Source organism: Prinia subflava, chromosome 5, assembly GCF_021018805.1.
Source record: "Prinia subflava isolate CZ2003 ecotype Zambia chromosome 5, Cam_Psub_1.2, whole genome shotgun sequence".
Taxonomy (NCBI): domain Eukaryota; kingdom Metazoa; phylum Chordata; class Aves; order Passeriformes; family Cisticolidae; genus Prinia; species Prinia subflava.
The window spans coordinates 3,802,827-3,826,722 of NC_086251.1; the positions used below are offsets into that span (position 1 = coordinate 3,802,827).

The 23,896-nt window shown below is 41.5% G+C and overlaps 1 protein-coding gene across 3 annotated transcripts in view; it reads right to left on the minus strand.

The window, feature by feature from the left end:
- Positions 1-3,173: 3,173 nt before the first annotated feature.
- GAS2 (growth arrest specific 2) overlaps positions 3,174-23,896 on the minus strand; it is an 80,359-nt gene continuing 59,636 nt past the window's right edge. For all 3 annotated transcript variants that reach the window (XM_063397597.1, XM_063397596.1, XM_063397598.1), the window contains exon 8: positions 3,174-4,655. In XM_063397597.1, the coding sequence (XP_063253667.1) occupies positions 4,437-4,655 (219 nt within the window). In that variant the 3' untranslated portion in view covers positions 3,174-4,436. The remainder of the gene's footprint in view (positions 4,656-23,896) is intronic.

Sequence of the window (23,896 nt, forward strand, 5' to 3'; positions counted from 1 at the left end):
ATTTACTGTTAAAGAGGCTGTTAAAATGCACCTTTTCACATGGATTATCAAACAGTTGATATTTTGTTTACATGAGTACAACTCTTTTTTTTTTTGCATCTGCAGAGAGCAAAGCTCAGTGCTGGTAAAGTGGACTGAGAAGCTGACTCTGTGATAGCATCATCTCTGTGGCAGTAACCAAGTGAAACCATTTGCCACTCCAGACGGTTAAAACACAAAGATGATGCTAGAGAGAGTGTTGGTAGCAGATGTCCTGATATTGGGGAAGACACAGAAGCTGTGTCTCCACAAGGATCACAGTGGGCCCTGAGGAACACAGATGACTTCAGCATTTGGCACAGGGACACGACGGAACTCCTGAGACACAGCTCATCAGGCACAAGCAGGGCCAGCAGGTTTTCCAGGGGCTGGGAAAGCCTGGCCAGCCCCATCAACCTCAGTGTGCTCCCACCTGACCTCAGTGATCCCAGCACAGGCTAAGAAAGGAGCAGACAGAGCCAAGCAGCAGCACTGTGCCCCCTTCCCTTCCCCTGCCCTGCCCGGGAGGCAGCACAGCACTGAGCCCAAAGAGAACCAAGGCCTTGTCAGCACCTCCAGGAGACGCTCCTGCAACTCTGGGCTGTGGCACACAGCTCATTTCCAGACCTACAGTGAACACTTGTACTGAATTCAGGATTGACTCCTCAGTTACAGGAAATTGCTGTCCCTTCCCACACAAACACTGCCTTCTCATTTCACTCATTCCCACCAACAACCCTTTAACTAGCTGTCATATATTTTGCCTATCTTTTCTAAATTGCTGTTGGAAAAAGGTGGCACGGAAAAGAAAGGAGCAGTTATCCCTATAATAAAGATGTGAAAAACCCTATTCTCAGTCAATGATGTAAATAATCCTGCTTGGAAAAAAAAATCTCCAGGTAATGTATGAATAACAAGGTGACAGAACGTGCTTCCTACAGCGAGCAATAACATGGCACAGTTACATTTCCAAACTAATTTTGAATGGCTCCCAGCATGATGAGTCATTTTTGACATCATACAATAATAATGGTTTTTGTAAGTAATTCTACATAATCTATCCATGTTGAGATAAAGCACAGTTTATTCACAGGCAGCTCCCTTGGGGTTTGGTCTATGAGGACTCGGAGGAAAGACTTTGTTGCAGCTCCTATCACTTCAACTTTTTAGAACTTCAGCCTCCTCAGCATTGACCTTCAGCTAATTTACACAGCAAAACAGTTACTTAAAATCCCTACTTCATGGAAAACAACCTAAATCTGCTCTGCCCCCATCACTGCAACAAGGGCTGGATGTCTTGGAGCAAGATTCTGCTGCTCAGCTTTAGCTTCATAAATTGAGCCAGAGGCTCCTAACAAATGTTTTCTACCTCGGGTTGTTGCAGCAGCTCTCTTGTTAGAGGGCAGAAATGAGCAGAAACACAGACTTCTTGTTCACCACAGCATGAAAAGGGCCCTGGTTTGTTCCTCTGCACAGCTCAGCCACCCTGACCCCAACCCTTCCCTGCACACCCACATTGACCTCACAGCAGCGACGCTTTCCCTCCTCAGGCTCCGTCCTCTTCATGCTCCTCCAGGTTCCTCCTCCATGACAAACCGCCCCTCACAGCGCCCCCCTCCCCTTATCACACTTATCTCTATTGGATCCAGCTGTGGCTCATCAGGGCCAGGCTGAGCTGGGTAATTAACACAGCTGTTAATTGTCAGGGGTGAGCTCACTGCATTCCCTTCTCCCGCATCAGGTGGTGCTGGCGATATTCCCATGCTGGAACTGGCAATATTCGCATTCTGGAACTGGCAAAGCTGAAGTTTTAAGTCACCAAGTGTTTTAATGTGATTTTTTAAAAACATTTGAGTACCCCGAAACAAAAAGAGACTGTTTTGATAGGTACAGTCCAAGCACATAAAGGGGTTCGTGCTTAGTTTAAAATCTTGATTTGGATTTACCGGGACTGTTGAAGTTTACTGTTAAAATAAACTTATGAACACCTTTTTTATAATTATCTGCTCTGACTTACTAATATGTAAGAAACCACATAATAATAACAACACAAACTTAGTCCTGGATGATGGAAATAAAGATCTTGGAAGTCTTTCCAGCCTCAATGATTCTGTGAAATCCAACTAATTATGTTTTTAAAACTAGCCATTATTTCTAAATAAACAGTTCACATTTTCACAAGTGATTTTTTTCCTTCCCCTTTAATTTGAAAACAGATCTCTCAGTGGTTACATTAAGGCGATGATTTTTTTTCAGCTATGCTACATCTTTTATAAAATTGCTGGTGGTCTGTTTTCTGTTCACTTATGGAGGACATATGACAACTCCTATGACAACTGAGACTTCCTATGGCTTTTCAAAAGATTTATTGCTTGAAGATGTGTTTACTCTTCCCAGAAAGTGTTTCAAAATAAGAATAAAAGACTGCACCTTGGGAATGATGTCCTGCTACTTTGTCTGCTGTTTGTATTCAGCAGGTATTTTAGGTGGCGAGGTGGCCTTTCCCACAGAAGTGAGACACAACATGCTGATTTTAATAAGACATGGAACATGAAAGATGGTCTTGATCATTTCCAGCCCACAGACATTTTGCTGTTAATTTTAAAGACCACAGGAGCAGATCATAAGAAAAAAAAAATTAACATCAGAAAATGGAGAAAAATACTTGTCAGTACAAAAAAAATATTTCAAGGATGCGTTTGAATTTTTTTCAGTGGAAAGAAAAATTATTTTTCAATCAAATTTGTGTATTTCTGTGTTATCTGTTTGGCCCTTTCTTTGTGCAGCTCATTATTAGGGCAGCAAGCAGTGTTGTGTATTGTAGGCATCTAGTTGGTAGCAGCCAAGTGGAAATGAGATTACAAATAATAAGAGTTTCAAAATGTATGAGTATTTTAAAAAATTTATTTCATTTTTAAATTTATACAGTCAGTGAAACAATCCTATAAAATGACTTTTCTAGGACATAACAAGGCACATAAATTACCAAATATAAACATAGAAAAGTAGCCAAAATAATGAACTAAGCCCACATACATCTTCAGCTATATTAGAGGTGTGTGGATGATTTAGGAGACTGTGAATGACTCTATTTACAGGGTAATGAACATTTCACATTTAACATGAGCAACAACATTAAAAAGAAGGGGAAGGAAAGGCTCACATCCAAGGACAGTGCCATGTTCTGTGACTCCAGAGGGACTTGTGCAGCTCCTCCCTGGCTGTGCCCTGGCTCTGCTTCCCTCCTGGGCTGTAGAACCACCCCTCGCTGGCACTGCATGGGGCAGTCCCTCCCCTTCCCCGTGCCTCTGGCTTGGGCAGCTCTGTGAGCCCAGGGAGGATCTGCAGCTCCTTGGGCAGCTCTGTGAGCCCAGGGAGGATCTGCAGCTCCTTGGGCAGCTCTGTGAGCCCAGGGAGGATCTGCAGCTCCTTGGGAAGCTCTGTGAGCCCAGGGAGGATCTGCAGCTCCCTGGGCAGCTCTGTGAGCCCAGGGAGGATCTGCAGCTCCTTGGGCAGCTCTGTGACACCAGGGAGGATCTGCAGCTCCTTGGGCAGCTCTGTGACACCAGGGAGGATCTGCAGCTCCTTGGGCAGCTTTGTGAGCCCAGGGAGGATCTGCAGCTCCTTGGGCAGCTTTGTGAGCCCAGGGAGGATCTGCAGCTCCTTGGGCAGCTCTGACACCAGGGAGGATCTGCAGCTCCTTGGGCAGCTCTGTGACACCAGGGAGGATCTGCTGCTCCTTGGGCAGCTTTGTGAGCCCAGGGAGGATCTGCAGCTCCCTGGGCAGCTCTGTGACACCAGGGAGGATCTGCACTCGAGCCAACACCCAGCATCGCCTTCAGCTTTAAACAGAAAAACTGTGAGGGGGTTTCCTGGGCTTTTTTAAGGAATGGCTTTGAGAAGTTTCTTGGCATGCAATAAGCCATTATAGTCTACTAATTAAGAAAAGATTGCAAAACATACAAACAGTCAATTTTTATTTCATTCCATTACCAAATAATTTTCCCAAATATCCACTTCCCACCTGCACATATATATATTTCAGCTAGCCTAACAGTCAGGGGTTCAAAGTAATAAGATTTTCGTACAAATATATTTCATTGTGTATTTTCTTCCATTAACAGGCTCCACTCCTTTATGTAGCTCTAAGTATACATTCACATATTAAAGAGTAATAATTTGGCTAAAAATATACGTCTATTTATTATCCGATTGTAGTAATTAACCTATCAGGGGTAATTTGCTATAAAAGATACAGTACTAGAAATAAATAGTTCTAAATCCAAAGACCTTCCAAACGGGGCGTCATTTCCAGTCTGTGTTCAGGTTCCCAGAGTCCTTTTAGAGCATTCACTAAATTCACTACGCTCGGGGGAGTGTTTTTACCTACCCGCGCCAAGTCCCGCCGGCAGCTCCTCTCACTTGATCTCCTTCTTGGCTTTGTAGTGCGCGGACACCACCAGGTAGTTGTCGGGGTGGATGTCCCGGAGGCTCGGCGCCCGGCCGTGCACCGGCGAGGTTTTGCCGTCGGCGCGGGAGATCTGCAGCGCCCGGCACGGGTCGTGCTTCAGCAGGTACCCGCCGAAGGTCTCCCAGCCGCCGCCGACACGCACCATGACGTGCTTGTTGTGCAGCATCTGCAGCACGGGGGAGAGAGAAAACACACTGCTTTTTGCTATAAAAATTTCTTACTTTAACAGAAAGTTTGTTAACAAAGTGTTTCATCAAAAACTTAATGCTGGTGGTCCACGTTATGACGTGCCTGTTGTGCAGCATCTGCAATCACACGGGCACAGCACAGACACTCCTCAGAGAGACACGCTTATTCACAGACAAAACACACTTCCTTTTGCTATAAAAACCTGCTTACTTTAATCCAAAGTTTGTTAACAAACTGTTTAATCAAAAAGTCATAGTGGGCGTCCACTTTATGACGTGCTTGTTGTGCAGCATCTGCAATCACACGGGGTAAGGGAGAAAACACACTTCCTTTTGCTTCAAAAACCACTTACTTTAACTGAAAGTTTGTTAACAAAGTGTGTAATCAAAAACATCATTATGGCAGTCCACCTCACAATAAAAGGAAAGCAAAAGAAACAGTAGAGCGGTTTTTTATTTGCATTTAAAAAGTAAATTTTCAAAACAACCTGTAAGAACACAAGCTGATATTTTAGGCTAAGGATTTTCATATTTGATGCAAATAAATGCTACATGTTGTTCTAGTCCTTCAGCATGGAGTCTTTCTGATCTTCATGTGTTTAGTAGAAATGTGCTAGGGAACATGAAAGCTTTTATATAGGTTTCTTTTTAGTATGTTAGTAAAGACACCATTTTATATTGTCTTGAAGCTGGCTTTTCTTCATAGGAATAGTGAAGGGCAAACAACCAAAAAAAATCCTCTATCTCTAAAAAATTACAAAAGAAAGATGTAAGAAAACAAAGTTCCATTTATTTTAACAATTAAGTCTTGCTGACAATACATTCTAATAAAACAGTTTAATACTGTAATTAAAACAGTCCAATGAGGTTCATCAGAAGTAATTTATCTGGAACTGTTTGGAAACACCTGAACTTTCTGCCTACATTCAAAGGTAATTTTTCTCCAAGTGCCAGAGTACCTTCTCCCTTTCCTGCCCTTGAGTTCAGTTGGTGATTTTACCCATTTCTCCCTTTTGTTTCTCCATGCAGAACAGTCAAATAAATACCAGTGAGGTATCATAGAGCAGCACTTCCTATATTTTATTGGTTTGTTTAGTAACCAACATTGTAAATACCACATTGATCAGGATACCTCAAGTAAATGCTAACCAACATTTAGCTGTAGTAGAAGAAATGAAGAATTGGTCCTGTAGAAGGCACCTGGAAGCCTTTTAGCACAGTCTGGGTTTTGGATGTATGGCTGTGATGCCTATCTGAGAAATTTAGAGGTAACTGTTTGTTGCTACATGAATTTTTTTTACTTTTCTGCTTCCCTGAGAAGTCAGTGACCTGAAAACACCAGAGTGTGTAATAGGCTCCTGATTATTTGCTTGCAAACCAAATTTACAGACATTAAAAGCACCTTGTTAGTGAAGATTATGCAACTTCACCTCTAGAATTCCTCATAAAATTTATAGCAAAATCCTGAGCTATGATGTGATTTAATCATCAGCCAGATTCTGTTTAGATACAATCCCATTTAAAAATTTAAAATATTTATGCTACAGACACTGTAGCATAAATATTCTAAAAGGCAGGACTGCTCTTACACACAGAGGAGTCACCACACACGAGGAATCCTCGGAGTGATTCCCAACAGAACGTGGAAGAAAATCAGCTGCCAGTGGGAAAGCTGGAAAGCTTCCCTAAGCTTCCCTCCAAGGATGCTTCTTCTTGGCTCTCATTCCCCTTTTGTCATTGGAGTTTGTGTCCTCTTAGAGAAATGTTTGGGGCTAATAAAACCATAAAGCTTATTTTAGACTTTTAAGCAGTCACTTATGTGCCTGAGTGCACATCCAAGGGATTCAAATTAAACCTCACCTCTACAAATCTGGAAAAGTGCAAATTACGTAGCCAATTCCAGATACTAATTATTCATCCACGCTGGAGTAATCTATTTTCAGTCTATTAAAGTGTATTTTGGCAGATAACGATTTATTAGTGCCTTCCAACCTGAATTATCCTAAAAATAAATAAGTAAAAATAAATCTTCCTCCACCTGAAAACCAGGCAATAGGCACTCCTCATTTTCTCTTGTCTTTCCCTCATTAAGTCACATTTGGCCCAGCTCCCCTCTTTATAGAGGATCATACAAAAATGTTTTGGATTGTGTCAATGGTTTTAAAAGGTCCAGATGATGTGACTCCAGCTGTGACACAGGAATTGGTTTAAGGACCAGCTCTGACTTTCTGTGCTGTCACTCTAAAACCCCAATAAAAGGGGCCTGCACTTCCTCTCTCTTCACACACCATGGTAATGACATGGAAAACAGACAGCTCTCGGGATTAACATCCCCAGCTCATTTCTGGGGGGCTCTATGTTCTAAAACACACCAATCAAATCTCACTTTGCTGGAAAAAATTTCATTAAAAAGCTCAGACTGGGAAAAGATGTCAAGAGCATACGTGAATTGCTTGTCACAGTATTTCTAGCTATGCCACACTTTGGTTTTAGAATGAATATACTTTCTGAATTATAAAGCATTTTATTTTTATGTTACACCTTGGGCTGTATCAAACACATCAACAAATATCCACTGAATTTATTGAAACCACCTCTATTCCAGCTCAAAAGAACAGGCAGACTCTGTGTAGGCAAACACAAGAGGCATCTCAACAATCATTCAGGTATGCAAACACCCAAAGGGCTGTTCAAACACTGAAAGTACAAACAGAAAATGGCAGGTGGAATTATCCACTTCTTTGATTTTCAGAACGTGGCTGTCACGTACAAAATTCATCAGAGAGTGCTGCAGACACTCCCTGCAGGCAGGACATGAGGTCAGCCACAGCAGACAGGGCTGGAAGCACACCCTCATCCTTCCCAGTTCAAAGTGGGTGAGGTTTCCTGCAAATCTCTGCTGAGTACTAAATGCCACAAAATCCTCCTAGGCAAAAACTATTCTGATATAAAGGTCTGAAAGGAGCTAGCAAACACGTATTTGATCATGAAGACACAGGGTGTCTAAAAATGAACAGGATGCTGGATTTAAATTAAAGCCCTGTGTTTCACAAGCCTCCATTTATAGCAGAGAGCAGGTAAAGGGTGTGTCTGCAGTGGCATCAGGACCAGGGCACCAGAAAAATCTTCCATTTGATGTCTCAGCAGAGCATCAGAGCAGCACAGCACCACAGCCTCCCCAAAGGGCAGCAGCAACTGCTGAAAACAGGGCTCTGATAAACTTTAAAAGTGCTTTGATAAATCCAAACAGGGCCTGAGAAACCCAAACAGGGCCTGAGAAACCCGAACAGGGCTCTGAGAAACCTAAACAGGGCCTGATAAAACCAAACAGAACCTGATAAACCTAAACAGTGCCTGAGAAACCCGAACAGGGCCTGAGAAACCCGAACAGGGCCTGAGAAACCCGAACAGGGCCTGAGAAACCCGAACAGGGCCTGAGAAACCCGAACAGGGCCTGAGAAACCCGAACAGGGCTCTGATAAACCTGAACAGTGCCTGATAAACCTGAACAGTGCCTGATAAACCTGAACAGTGCCTGATAAACCTGAACAGTGCCTGATAAACCTGAACAGTGCCTGATAAACCTGAACAGGGCTCTAATAAACCTAAACAGGGCTCTAATAAACCTAAACAGGGCTCTAATAAACCTAAACAGTGCCTGATAAACCTGAACAGGGCTCTAATAAACCTAAACAGGGCTCTAATAAACCTAAACAGGGCTCTGATAAACCTAAACAGGGCTCTGATAAACCTGAACAGTGCCTGATAAACCTGAACAGTGCCTGATAAACCTGAACAGTGCCTGATAAACCTAAACAGGGCTCTGATAAACCTAAACAGGGCTCTGATAAACCTAAACAGTGCCTGATAAACCCGAACAGTGCCTGATAAACCTGAACAGTGCCTGATAAACCTAAACAGGGCTCTGATAAACCTAAACAGTGCCTGATAAACCTGAACAGGGCTCTAATAAACCTAAACAGGGCTCTAATAAACCTAAACAGGGCTCTAATAAACCTAAACAGTGCCTGATAAACCTGAACAGGGCTCTAATAAACCTAAACAGGGCTCTAATAAACCTAAACAGGGCTCTGATAAACCTGAACAGTGCCTGATAAACCTAAACAGGGCTCTGATAAACCTAAACAGGGCTCTGATAAACCTAAACAGTGCCTGATAAACCCAAACAGTGCCTGATAAACCTGAACAGTGCCTGATAAACCTAAACAGGGCTCTGATAAACCTAAACAGTCCCTGATAAACCTAAACAGTCCCTGATAAACCTAAACAGTCCCTGATAAACCCAAACAGTGCCTGATAAACTTGAACAGTGCCTGATAAACCTGAACAGTGCCTGATAAACCTGAACAACTCCCAGGGGTGGCACTGAAGATCAGCCACTTGTGGGGTGTGAGAAGTACAGACTGAAAGGACAAACTGGAAGTGGGACTGTCAACCCTGTCCCATAAATTATGGGGTACAGCACAGAGGGGATTTTTAGCTGATACCCAGTCTGCTGCAGCGATAGTAGAGACTGTTCCATAGTTTCAGTGATAAAGAAAATTTCACATGATATCAGGGCTGAGATATTTACAGACACACATGGAAAGCAGTGCCAGGGAAACTGAGAATTTCATAGGAATGGATAGGAACAAAGAAAGATCTGCTTGCACAGTGAATGGAAAGATCCCATGGATCCTGAGACATTGTAGAACCATCACTCGATTACTGGAGCTGCCCCAGTATGAGGGTGAGCATTTCTGCAGTCATTCTGTGTATCATTGAAGACACTTAGAAGCCATGAAACAACACCTTGCCTTCTGCAGAAGAAACCATCAAGTGAGGAAATGGCAATTTTCCCCTTTTCACGTTGCAGAAATGCAATATCCTTCATCTATTTATGCATGGCAAGAGATGAAGGCAGCATGCCTGGTATAATCCATATCCCACCAACACACAGGGGTTCAGCTGCTTGTGCACCTGCAGCAGTCAGGGATTGGTTCAGAGGATGAAACACAGCCAGGTAAATCTTGTGTGCCACAGACAGCTATTGACCTCTGCAGTTAACAGCTGTGTGAAACGTTTCTGCAAAGGGAAGGCATTGCATTGACTGCAGCAAAAATAATGCACCTGATGAACCTTTATTTCTGTTTTCAGACAATACCAGACTCATTGAAAGAACTATTCCAAGTATTCCTGCCCAACTAACTGAAATCAAGATACGTTTTTGTACTGAGAGAAATAACATGATGGTCTGGACATCTGAAATTCTTGTTCTTGATTTAATTTTCCCTCAAACTTTACATTTAGTCTCTGATACCATTTTACAGAATTTGGAAATAGCATACGTTTCATGTCCAACACCAGACCTTGCTTTCCTGTTTGAATCCAGCAAACTGCAGAGGTGAGCACTCTGTGTGCAGGAAATAACAGAGATACAGAGTTAAACACAGTTCTGTTCAGCAGGAACAAGTGAATTTCTGACATTATGCCTTAGACAAAGATTAATGGTGTGAAGGGAAATGATTCACACATGGGATCCCTGTTCAGGATGGTATTTGTGGGTAAGGGGCTGTGCATTTCCAAGCACTTTGGGGACATCTGGTGCACCTGCCTGAGGTGTGGGGGCACTGAAGGGACCCTGCCTTGTTCCTCACCCTGCAGGCTCAGATGTGTGTGGCAGCCACAAGGAGCACCCGGTCCCCACCACCCGAAATGTGGGATACTGAGCAGAGAGCCAGCTGCAACACTGACCCAGAAGAATTATTTTATGCAACACTCAGCAGATGATATTGCAAAATTCATAAAGAGAATTCAGAGTTTATGGGAGTAAGTGAAAGTGCCAACTCACAAATGGTATGTTTGGATGGACTTATGGAAAATATGTGTACTAAAATCAAATCATGGGGGTAGGGGGAGACTATATTTAGGAAAAAAAATTCAAAAACATTAGCATGAGGCTGCTAAAATAGATCTGTAAGAGATTTCTTAAAAAGAAGAAGGCTTTATTCTTGCCTTTGAATAAAAACCCAAACAAACAACTAATTTTCTTAATTGTAATGATTATTTCTATTAGCATTTGGGACCCTGAAAAGTTTCTCTTAAAAACCCCAAACATGCAGAGACAATTCTTTCTCACTTTCTAATGTCAGCTAAGTTTTTACCCCTCAACAAATACCTCTAAAATTAGGGCAGTGAGGTATTATTCAGGATAAGTTAGAAGCAGAATTTAATAAGAAATAAAAATATGAGTTCTATTTATAAATTGTGCACAGATTTAAAACAGAAACCCCATTAAATACAAAAAGGAGTTAATTTTACCGAGACTATTAAGATTCTCCTAAGGTACATTCCTTTAAGGATCCTGAGTCCCTTACGAAGTGTGTTCATGCAAAGTGATGATCTGTGTGGATTTTGCCCCTGAATTCAGCTAACCTGGGTTTCATCATGCAAATGTGCGTGGGTTGAAGTGAACACACTCGTGTTACAGGATTGCAGAGTACAGGGAAATGTTCCTATGAATCCTCAAGTGCCATCTGTTTGCTATTTTATCCAGGCCCGTTCTGTCTCTTCTCATTTCCTGCCTCAAAACAGCAAAAAAAAGAGAAAGGACCTCGTCCAGCTAGACAGAGACCTGCCCACCTCACCTGCAGAGCTGTTCCCAGTGCCTGGCTCTGATTGTGCCGGTGCAGAGGACAAAAGGTGCAAGCCCAGCACAGCCTGATCTCAGCTGTCACGTACCTCCAACTGCAGCAACCTGGGTGCTTTCCTCTCTGGAATGTTCTTAACCTCTCAAATCACTTCAAACAGCCACTTTCAGGTACATGCAAGATCACTGCAGAGGCTGGAGTCCAAGTGCTCACTGGTTTCCGTCACTGTGTCCCCACCCTCTGGGACTCCAGCACCCCTTCCTTGGAGCTCTGATCTTTGCAATATTTGTTACAGGAGTGCCTGCTGGCCATTTCCCCAGATCCCTGTCTTCTGCCCCCTGCTGAAATAAAGATGCTCCCTTAGTGGTAAAAATCCTGACCCAGAAACATTAAATTCCATTGAAGGTATTTTGATTTACCCAACATTCAAAGTTAAGTTTAGTTGAGATAGGTATGGTAACATCCTCAAATTGACCATTAGCATTTCAGTTTAACATGTGAAGTCCAAAATAAATAAACAAAAAATAAACAAAAACAAACAAATGAATAAATGGCACGTCTAGAGGCACCACAATTCAATTCAGTAGCTTAGTAGGGCCTGTTAAAACACCCAAACAAACAATAACAAAAAAATCCCCCACAAAGCCAAAACCACCAAAGACTTCGGGTCAGGACTGCAGTTATAAGGGAAGTCACAAGGAGGCAGGCAAACACCACAATCAATTAAAACCATGAGCAATCCAAATAAAAATGTTTATTCTAGAGAAATCAAGATCTCAAAAAGGAGAGGTAGGACCTTTTCATTTCCTCATGCAACAAAAACTGATAAAAATTTAAAAATCCCAGATACCTTAACAAGGAACTGAATGCTATGTATTTTATGTTTGCAGATTTATCTATATGACACTGTAGAGGTCTCCTGCACTAACAGTCAGTGTCACAAATATTTTGACTTTAGATGGTTTCCTGCCTTCTATGAATTTTTTCAGGATTAGCAGCTGCCTCAGTTGGTTTGACACTATCCAATAAGCAAAAGGAAATTCAATAGTTTTCAAGGGAGGGTCCCTACAAAAGAATACCACAAAGATTTGCATTTTTCTGGACATTCTCAGGATGGCCTTTACACTTTCAGATGCACCAAGAGCCTACCTATTTTTGGATGAAAAGTTCAAGAATGCCCTTATTACTCAGACTCTTTCCTTCTGCATGGCATTACTTTAGGAATGGCAAGTGCTGAGGTGTCTGATCCAACCCACAAGAGAAAGAAAATGTAATGACTATAACACTATTTCACTTCCTCAAATTCATGGGAGGTGGAGGTTTAATTACAAGCTCTAAAACATATTTCTCACATGTCCTTCAGCAAGGAACTGTTCTGTAATTCTATATTTCAAGTCTCCAGGCTTGGCATATCAGGTTATTCCGTTTCATCTGTGTACAGGCTTGCTGGCTAGTCCAAGGTAGGAACTGTGAATATGTGTGGATAAAACATCAATATTAAAAAGTACAGCTTACAATAACTGAGATAAAACCAGTCAGAGGGTAGCTGCAGCTGAAATTAGAGTTTTTAAGGTTTAACATATGCATAACATAACTCATGAATGCCTGCAGATGAAACTGGTCTGTGCTCAAAATTATTGAGCTGCCTATGAAGAACCCACAGTTCACAATTTCAGTGTGCACCAGCCCCTACCTCACTGTGACTACAGCTTATTGAAATAAACTGATAAAAATAAACCAACACATGAAACAACACCACCAACACGATGCATGGCAAGTTATGGAGTTCAGTTAAAGTGAGACATGTAAAACTGGGAAGTCTCAGCCATATGACTGCACTGGCCTGTGGAGATGATGTACTAAACCACAGAAATAATCCAAGAGAAGCTGTAATGTGCTTACAGTCAGCTGATCCCTGTGCCAAAGAAACACTATTCTTCTAAAAAGCTTTTTAAAGCAACACAATATAATAGCCAGACATAAAGCCATTTGTCCTTGGTTGCTTAGCAATCCTAGAATAGAGATGTAAATAAATGCATCCTTCCTTTATTTCTGACTAATTCAAAATTACATTCTTTTGTCTAGTCATTGTAAATATATTTAACAATATGGTCCTTTAGAAGGAAACTATTATTTATACCATCCTCTACAAGAAGACTCATTAAAATGTGGCTATATTGAGGATATTGCTTACAAGAATCTCTTCTAATAGCATCAGCAATTAATAAATCAAATTGAGATACATTTATTGTTTTTAGGGATGGGTTCTACTTCAGTAATTTAATCCATCTCTTTTTGCTCCATCTTTCCTGTACAGGATGTTTATTTCCTGTACTTTCCATGACCTAACCCACAAGCTCCATGGAAGTCTGCTCCCTGCATTACAGGTGAGAGACAATTAAAAACCTCCTAAAGAAAAGCAGTACAAAGGAGAGAGCAGGGGAAGAGGGAGGAGTGCACACCTCATCGTACAGGCGCCCCATGCAATGCAGTACTCCAGAAGGGCCAGGAGAGAGCAGGGAGCTGTTCCTGTTCCCATCTCCTGCCTGGCTGGTGTGCTGAGGCAGAATGTTCCTCCAAGGAAGAAATATTCAGTACAATTTCAGCATCACTCCAGTAGGAGCTACTGCTTAACCTTTGCACTGAGGTGAAACACTGCACAGGAACATTTGCTGTGGAGCAGCAGGGAGCTGCTAACTCGCGTTCCTAAACGTAACTTGGTTAATTTGCTGAAATCTCTAAGTTGCACAGTCTAGTTCCACAGAATTGAGAATTAATTCCCAACATACTGAAATGGATTTTCTAGTCCGACTCTGTTCCAAAACGTTCTGGACCCTGGTGTGAAGGCTTGGCCTTCCATTGCTTCTCCTCCCGGTGTGGGGCAGCAGTGGCTGTGATCCCAGCTCCTCCCAGCAGGACTCTGCTCTGGGTTTCCAGTCCCCACCACTCCAGACTGCACCTCCTGCCCTGGAGGAGCTGCACCCACCACCCTCACTGCTCTCCGCCAGCAGGAGGGAGCTCTGCATGCTGGACCAGCGCCACTCCTTCTTTATCCTGGGCTGTATAGGGTATACTTCAAAAGAAGGAAGAGCACATGGACAAAAGAGCAAATCATGGGCAGAAGATTTCAGAAAACAAAAAGACCTTTTTTCCCCCACTCATATTCATAGAGTTCCACTTCTACAGCTTCATTCCACTCCATGTCCTTCTCTCCTTTAAAAAATGCTCTCCCAGATTCATAACCCCGCATGTTCATGAGCCTGTAGGTGGGGCACTGTAAGGTTAAAAACATCAGCTGACCAAAATTCAAGATTAAAGGTAATCAGGTTGATGGTCTGTATAGGCTCCCTTATCTGTCGTGTGTCTCGCAAATGGACAGTAATTAACAACTGATACTTAGCATTACAGTAATTGTACTGAATATCAGTACATTGTACTCATTCTGACTGCTTTTTGTTATTAATTCCAGGTTTTCCTTGCCCATGGTGGGAGGGCTGGAACTAGATTACCTCGAAGGTCCCTTCCAACCAAAGCCAAACTATGATTCCACGTGGCTTTTTAAACTTGTAGAGCAGTTATCTTTGACAAATGCATCACTCCTATATTTTATTTCACTCTTTTTCACACTCTCTCCTCATCACAGCCCTGAGTACCACAAGTCTCTGCTATCACTGTCCTTTGGCCTCACTCGAATGTCAATTCACAAAAAAAGCAATCTGACCCTTTTCTCCTCTAACACTGCGTGCTCCATTTGCCTTTTCACACAGGGTGCATTATAAATGGAAGCAATCTTTATGGTTCCATGTACACTGAAGGAAATCCCCAAGACAGCCCAGGTGTCCCCACGAGGTGAGGGCACTGCCAGCCAGCCCCACCCTGCAGAGTCTCTGCTGCCACTGACCCACCCCTGCAGGAGGAGCAGCTACAGCCTCCAGGGGAAATCATTGCAGAGAAGAGGATTTTGGTTACTAGCACCTCTAGCAGAGATAAAGGGCTTTTAGTAAAACCATCAGTGAGCTAGCAGTATTCAGATAATGTTCCTCCAACCAGTCCCAGTTACACCCAGAACTGTCAGCACTCTGCAAGGTACCTCAGAAAAGCCATGCAGAGCACAGATAACCCATGATTGGGGCTGGCTGCCTGCAGACTGCCTCAGATTCCTTCTGCTTTATGACTCCCAGTTATGCTGGAAACCACAGCCCATGGGCCTTTAGATAAAATCTAATAGACAAAGAACAAAAAAAGTCAAGATATGTTTTCCAGTCTTATATACGAACAGTTAAGGGCAACACCAAAATGACGAAAACAGTCACACAGTAAGAGACAGAAATCTGGAAACTCTCTCCTACCTCCATCCCCTGGTATTTAAATCAACAAAGCTACATGCATAAGCAAGAAAATTACATTTGGAAAGTATCTAGAGCAGATTGTTTTATTAGCTCTTGCTTGAATTTAGACTAGAGGTTATTCTTTTAAATGAACAGGCCTGAAATAAATTTAACTATTTAATGGGTTTCATTAAAATGCCTTCTAATTTACACTGGGATAATGAGGGGAGAACAAGGTGGCATAATTTCAATAATGTTTATCCTTAGGCTTAATTTCCTTTACATAGTACAAAGCATTCCCCTCAAAGTTTTCAAAATGATGTCAGTGTGAGTGTGAGGGGCATGATGTTACAAAGCTGGAATGAAATGATGTCACTGCCAGTTTTTGAAACCAGCACTGTCAGTAATGAACCAAAGCTACACTAATGTGTTAAAAAATCATGAAAATCACCTGAATGGAATGAAAAACTTGAAATAAAAATTAAGATGTTGCAGATCGCGAACTATTTATCCAAGACTGCCGTCACTGGTTTTGACTGTAGGTCCAAATACACATAAATATTTGGCTAGAGAGTCAAACCTGCTCCAGTACTTTACATATTCCAGATCTACCACGTCTCAAGTGCCTTGACCAGCATGGCAGCCCTTGGGCACATCTGCCCAGAGTATGAGAAACACTGGGAATCACTCACCAAGGACATCAACGGGAGAAGAGGACACATGGCTGGAACAGTGAAACCAGCATGCCAAGGGGACAGAATTTCCTCTTGCTGCAATGTGAAAGCAGGAGATCCACAACTGGATCACTCTCCCAGCTTCTAAATTAGCCACCCAAATGCAGGCCAGGGGTGAATTAGTTGCATTTATGAGGACAGCATGAGCAAAAGTTAACACAGGACAACATGGCTGCATGATATTTCACTGATAGCAACTTTTCCTGCTGCACCTTTTTCTTTTCTTTCTGGGCCCAGATTAGCACTTGCCATCATCTTGAAGCAAAGTTCCATTACATTTGAACTTAAAATGGGTTTGCTTTGTAATTCTACAGCCAGAAAGAAATGAATGATCTGCACTTCAGCTTCAAAAAAGTATGAATTTTCCACATTGAAGTTAACTATTTCATTCCATACACAACACTGCTTCGCCACAGTCCTCACACCATTTTTTGAATCTCCTCACCAGCACTGTGTGTCTATCCTTACACTGTTACTCCATTAATACGGAACATAACTAACCATACAAGTTAGAAGCATTTTATTTCTCAGCCACAGTAATAAATCTTACTAATGTCCTAAACTGTACACATATAAATTATATCAGAACTCTTTTGTTATTCAGGCTTTTCTTCTACACAGTTTAGCACAAAATAAATTTCATCTGAAATCGATCCCATCTAGTTTGATGTGTTAATGTCGAATTTTTAACTGCTTTGACCCAAGACAAGATATTTTACATGGACACAAAAATGCTAGAATTTACCAGTTTGGTAAATCTGGGCAATAAAAGACGAAATACTGATGTTCTTGTTCTCCACAGCCCTGATTTGACAGCACATCTGATACTAACTTTGTTCATAATCCTCACTTTTCCATGAGACAGATCCAGGAAAAATCATGGTAATACTATCACTTTTGTTCTGTGGAATTCCAAGTTTATCTTTGGAATGCTTTCCAGGAGTTTACTGTACTTTCATGACACTTGTGAGTGGCTGACCAGGTGCCAAGCCTTGAAATCCATTTGAAGTGCAGTAAATGCTACCAAAAACCCCACACTTCCTTGGCATGAGATTTTAAAGATAAAAAATGGATGGGGTTAAAAGGAGAAGCAATCAGACTTAAAGAATGCACAGATTTTTCATATTGTGCTATTTTTTTCTGTGGGGTATTTTATAATTTTAGGACTCTGGTAACTCTCTTGACACAGGAATGAATTATTTCAAGTTAGTATTAGTAATTCAGTTTAGTTTTGATAGCTGCTAGCTGTAACCTGACAGCACTTCCATTCAGTCACATGGAAATTCCCTCCTGTATATATATTCTAGTGTGCTGGATCTCTTTGCACTCATGGGTTTTATATCTTTCTGCAAATACCAGAAGAAAGATCGTTCTAGGTTCTGGCAAAGATCTTGGAAAGGGAAAATGTGCTAGTTGCCAAAAAGACACTGATTACTCTAACAGAGCAGCCCAGATTTTCTCTCCTTTCCCCTTTAATATGTAAACTTGTTTCTGATTTAGACCTGATTCCTGGCAAAGGTGTTTGCCTCAGGGCTCATTTGTGTAAAGCTGGGCTCTGTGCTGACTCTCTTGTCTTAGAGAACACAAACCACTTCTCCCTTCCTCAGAAGCAGGAATAAATTTTGTAACATCTAGTCCTGTATTTCAGGGCACGAAGGCAGAGCTGGCACCTGTAACAGGAACACAAGCTGTACTTCTGTTGCACGTCTGCTTTAAAATCATGGTTGCAAGTGCAAGAATTATCTAAAACTGCTTTAAAAACGTGTAACAAAAGGAAGAGCTCCATTCAGACACATCCAGTATGTAAACATCAAGTGTGCAAGGATCCTTGCAGACTTCAATCCTTCATCCTTAGATTTCCCTTCCTTCAGAGATGTGCTTCTTATGGCCAGAATAACAGATTGTCCTTTGATAATGTTCCAATAGCGTGCTAGGGAATTTAATGGATGGTTACAAGATGACTTCATGCTATGATGGTATTGCTCTGATGAGGTTTGGGGCTTAAGGGTTTGGAGGGTTTTTGGGGTTGTGCTTGCTGGGCTGGGGCTTTTTGGGGTTTTTTTTGCTGGGTTTGGTTTTGGGGTTTCTTTTTCTGTTAAGGTGATCAGGTGATGCTTCGGTCAAGCCTGAGAAAGCAATGGAAGCTTCACTGACTGAAATGGCTCCTCAAATATTGCCTCATTCACTGCTGCTGCCCCTGAACTCTGGGGCAGACAGTGCTTCCCGTGTTCCACACCTGTGTGGTGTGCCCTGGCCACACCTTAACCCACGAGGAGGCAACATTTGTTCCTAACCTTACCTCTCCTCCTGTCTCCAGCTTATCACAGGAGAGGCACCACAACAACTCCACCTGCATCCTCCATCTGAACACCTGAGAAACCCTGGGTGTCCAAAATTACATCTACTTCATACTCTCAACACAGACCTGACTGGGAACCACTGCTGCAGTTTCTAAGCATTCCAGTTGACTGTCTCCAGGTCTTTTAAATCTTTAAAGCTTCATTCAATTTTTATGGAGCAAGCAGTTTCCCAGCTGGCACTGAGGAAAGTAATTTCTACAGATTCTTGGTGCACTCTTTGTCTTCCCAGGTCTCTCCCTTTATACAGTTTAGTAAATACTTTTCATTATAGTGCATATGTTCTGCAAAACAGTTTGACTGGATTAAAAATTAGCATGCAACCATAAATATTTCAAACTCAGGGCCAAAACAGAGAAGTTAAATCAACATTTCCTTCTCACATTTGCATACTTAAAGGGGACAGTTCTCCTTTTAATTCACCTGGATGTCTAAAAATTATCCAGTTAACATATGAACTCTCCTTGATGTGTTTTAAGTTGACATCACCTAAATTTTTAGTCGAAGGACTGTGGTTACCTGTGTGTAACTGTGTGCACACACACACACTCACACAAAATCCATGAGGCACCCTGTGCCCAGGTAAGATGAGGTATAAAGCAGACATGAGTTCCTAAATGCAAACATATGTGTTCACTTGGTAGACCATCATACATTTTCATAACATTTTTTCCACTTTGGCATTCTGAATAAAGCAAAATGAATGTGTGCTGTAAAACAAAGCTTCTCCAGATTGGAGAATCTATTAAGTTAGTGTTAGCTTTTGTTCTAAAAACACTTTTAGTTCTAACTGCATCATGGATAGCCCCAAGCAGTAGCTCTGAACAGAGATAAAGCTACAGAGATCTTTCCCTTAGACAAGCCTTGCTAATGCCAAGCACCAGTGCTGAGAAATTCTTTCCATGTAACTTTCTTCTCACAGTCTCTCCTAAGCAGTTATTATGAATTTTGAACAGTTAAAGAAACATGAATGTGAAGATCATGGTGTAAAATGTAATTATGTCTATTTTCCCATCAACATAATCTTTTACCATCAGGACACTCATAGTTTTTGAATGGGACTCTCTACTTCAGTATTAGTAAAAAGGGGATATTACCTAAAAATTCCTAAAGTATTAAATGTCAATACATTCATATTCACTAGAACCTGCAAAAAATTACTCGATGGCTGGAAGCCAAACACAGACAGAGCCTTAGCTTCAAAAAATGCTCATTGACAAACCTTTTAGATATACACAGACACACACTGCCAGACCTGAGTCCAGCCCTGATCTCCACATTTCCTGAGCAGAGATCCCCTGCCACAGCCCCATGGCACACAGCACAAAGCTCTGAGCTCTAAGGCCTCTCCTGTGGCTCAGGTCTCAGGCCAGGTTTGGGCTCAATGGAAACAAGAGCAGAGGACAGAGTCAGAGAAGCCCATCCCAGGGCAGTGTGTCACAGACACTGCTTCTCCCCACGCTGGCAGGAGGGTGTGGGTGCCTGCACACTCAGGAAAAGCCTTTGCCCACCACTCCCCACGTGCTGAGATGCTCCAAAAGCACTGGGTGCTCACCTGTCCTCACCAGCTTGGTGGTACTGAGGAGATTTCCTGAAGCTCTGAGAACCACCTTGACTTCTCAGGTTTCATTTTTTGGGCTGTTTGCAAGGGACCTAGGGCTAGGTCAAGACTGAATACTAAAATGATAACAGCTAATTAAAAAAAAACCCTGAACAAAACCACTTCCCCTTTGCTATTATGTTTCCTCAGTTGGAAATGTGTTCTAAAATTAGGCCAGTAAGACTGTAACCTGAGTAAATTAGGTACATTACACCTGAATCTGTAACAAAATTATACACTATTATCAATACATGCAGACCAGGTTTGCATGGGCTCCTTAAAAATCTGGGTTTATGTCCAGAATTGCCTTAAGCAGGACTTTCTATAGCATCTTTTGCAAACACTATATTAAATTTAAACAAAAACAAAACAGGAAAAAAAAGTCCCACCACTCTAGCAAAGACTAAAGAGAAGGAGGGAGACATGAGGACAAAATACACTTTCAGCATGAAATTGCCATGCTATCATTCTTTGGCTGGTCAATGCTTTGAGAAACTGGGGTGGAGAGCAGAGAATGAAACAGAAACAGGGTTCTTTGCACCCTTAGGAGATGCTAAATTTTCCTTCTCCCTCTGTCACTAAATCATGAGGAAGCTGTTAAGTAAAAGAAATTTGCATTGAAATTTCTGAAAACCTGGGTTTTTTGCAGCCTACCATTTTACTTGATTTATGTGAGTTAGGTTTGAAGGTTCTACACAGAATTCTGAATACTACTATGGTTCTACACCTTAGACACAGGAGAAATACATTTAAAACAAAATTTAAAATAAAAACTAAAAAATATCTAAAATACATTTAAAATACATTTTGACTGGGAAACATCTTAGGTTAGGAAATTTTAAAGCCTCTCATGTAAAGAGTTCAATTTATTGTTCAAAATAATATTCAAGTATTATCTTCAACTACAGTGTCTGAAAATAAGTGAGCTCTATTAGTTTAACTGGGCATACACTAGGCTAGCTAATGGCAGCATGTTTCTCAGGCCTGATATGTAAAGCAAAAGCTGAGCTGTAAAAAGAATAAAGAATAACAGCTTCAGAAAGGTTTTTGTGTGTTCCCATGATGGAAACCAGGAGGTATTTTGGAACCTGAAGCAATCCCAGTTGAGTCGAGCTCAAATATCTTCCAGGGAAAGCAACATGCTAGAGCAAAATTATCAAAAGGTGAAATCTCTGTGTCAGTTAAATTATTCTAATAGAAGCTGATTTTGTGAGTTAGCTGGGCCATCTCTAAGGGATCTATTGCCATGCTCCCTGTCTGAACCTCCCTGGCACCCAGGGCACCAGCACAGACCCAGCACTGGCCCAAGGCAAAGGTCCAGAACTGGGTCTGGCTCCAAGCTCAGAGTGTAGACATCAAGTGCTCTTGGAGATCTCCATTCAAAAGGAAAAATAAAAATTAACTCAGGAAAGGAAGGGGTTGAGATGGAGGGGTTGCAGGGGCAGAACACAGATGGGGTAGAAACCAGTTCCTTTACAGGCAGCCTAACACATGAAAAACTGACAGAGAGGCAGAAACCCATTTCCTTCATATTTAAAAAGCCTTTGACATCATTAAAACTTACTTCAAAGGAGACAGGAAATTATGATGCCTATGCAATTGCCAAATTGTTACAAATATGTCTCCTTATGAACAAATAATTACTCTTAAACACAATAAAGTTCCCGTTAAGCTAACGTGGTATATAGGTTAAAGCTTTTATGAGAAAAGCCAGACTGTGAAAGGCAGCAAACACAGCAGAGGGAGCAGCAATTTTGCTTCTGCTGTCTGGTGACAAGACAGGCAAGGGGCAATGGTTTTAACACTGCAGGGAGAGTTGATTTAGAGTAGATGTAAGGAAAAGTGTTTTACAGAAACACCCAAGGCCAGGCTGGGTCAGCAGCCTGGGGGAGCTGAAGATGACCCTGCTCCCAGGAGGGGCTGCACTCCACAGCCTCCAAGGGCCCAGCCAAGCCAAGCCAAGCCAAGCCAAGCCAAGCCAAGCCAAGCCAAGCCAAACCAAGCCAAACCAAGCCAAACCAAGCCAAACCAAGCCAAACCAAGCCATCCTATGATACCATCTATGACAAAACCTTAATGCAAATGGAAAAATTACTTCATGTCATCTCAGTGTTATTTACAAAAGCAATCACAACCTAATAAGTAACAAATGGCATGTTTTGGACAACAGTTCTGGCCCACTTCTGAATTTTAAAAGCTTCAGGTGGAGTTGCATCTGTTGGTTAGAGAACAGGTATGTTCTTAGGACTGCAAAACCTAAAATATCTAGTAAAATATCTAATAAATTCCATAGCATATATTCATCTAAATAAACGTTTTAATAACAACTACAGCACTTCAGCATCTGTTGCCATGATTGAAACACTCTCTTAATAACCTAAGACAATGTTAGTGTCCTGGTATGTGGAATTTGGGGTGGGAGGAGCTCAGTTCTGCTTGAACCCTTCAGGTAAATCCCTTTCTGATGAAAGCAAGGCATGAGAGCACACGATGGAGCAATCTGGATCAGGGGATGCTGATTCACAGCTTGAGGAGCAATCTAGAGCTGCTCTTCAGCAGATGCTGGGTTTTGGTAAGTGCACTTAAGACTTGACTCTGGGATCTCCAAATTTACTAATTTCTGGCAAAGAAAACCTTTTCTGTGTCTGAAACTTCCTTATGGCAACATATTCTTGGTTTGTTCTGAGTTTCAAAAATCAGTGACAACAAAAAGAGGGAAGGCAATGCTCCTAAACTTCCATTAAAACATGCAGAACAATGTTTAAGCGTCAGAGCAGTCTTATATCTGTTAGATCTCAATGAGATTTGTAAAACAAACTGTTAAAAAGAAGTAATAAAAAGTTTTAGAAATTTGAATACTCACCATTTTAAACATCACAATATAGGGGAACATTTGTTTTCATTTTTTACACCTAACTCTCAATGAAATAGCTCATTACTAGAAGACAAACACAAAGCATTCTGGAAGTATGTTGAACTATATTGTTTTCAGAAGGGGATAAATAGTGGCAACTGCATATTCAGTTTTAACTCCGAATTCCACATTAGAAGTTTTATCCCTTGGCTCGTGTGGGCTGACTTCAGGGTATCCCTAACAATTTGAACCCATCTCTTAGGTTGGTACTTACTCTGTAACATCCATGTGATAATTAATAAACTCTTCATCAAGGCAAAAATGCAGTAATTACAGTTCCTGTTCTTAATCTTCTATTGCTAAAGGAGAGAAACTACACAGCAAACTTATTTCTACTTGAATGTAGGCAAGAATGTTTGCCAGTCATTTTTCTTTAATTATTTACATTAACAAATGCAACTTAAAATACGCAGTAAAAATAGCTATTAATACTATCCTATATTATTAAAAGCAAATTATATGTAAAGGGATTTTTTAAAATGTTGTAGTTTGATAAAAATCTAAAAATCGGCACTGAAGAAGCATTACTCAATATATCCTAAGAGTACTATGTTCTATGTTAGTGCAATATAAGAGAGATACACTGAATTTATCATGACTGAGTCATAGTCTTTGGCGCCCAAGCCTAATAAATAA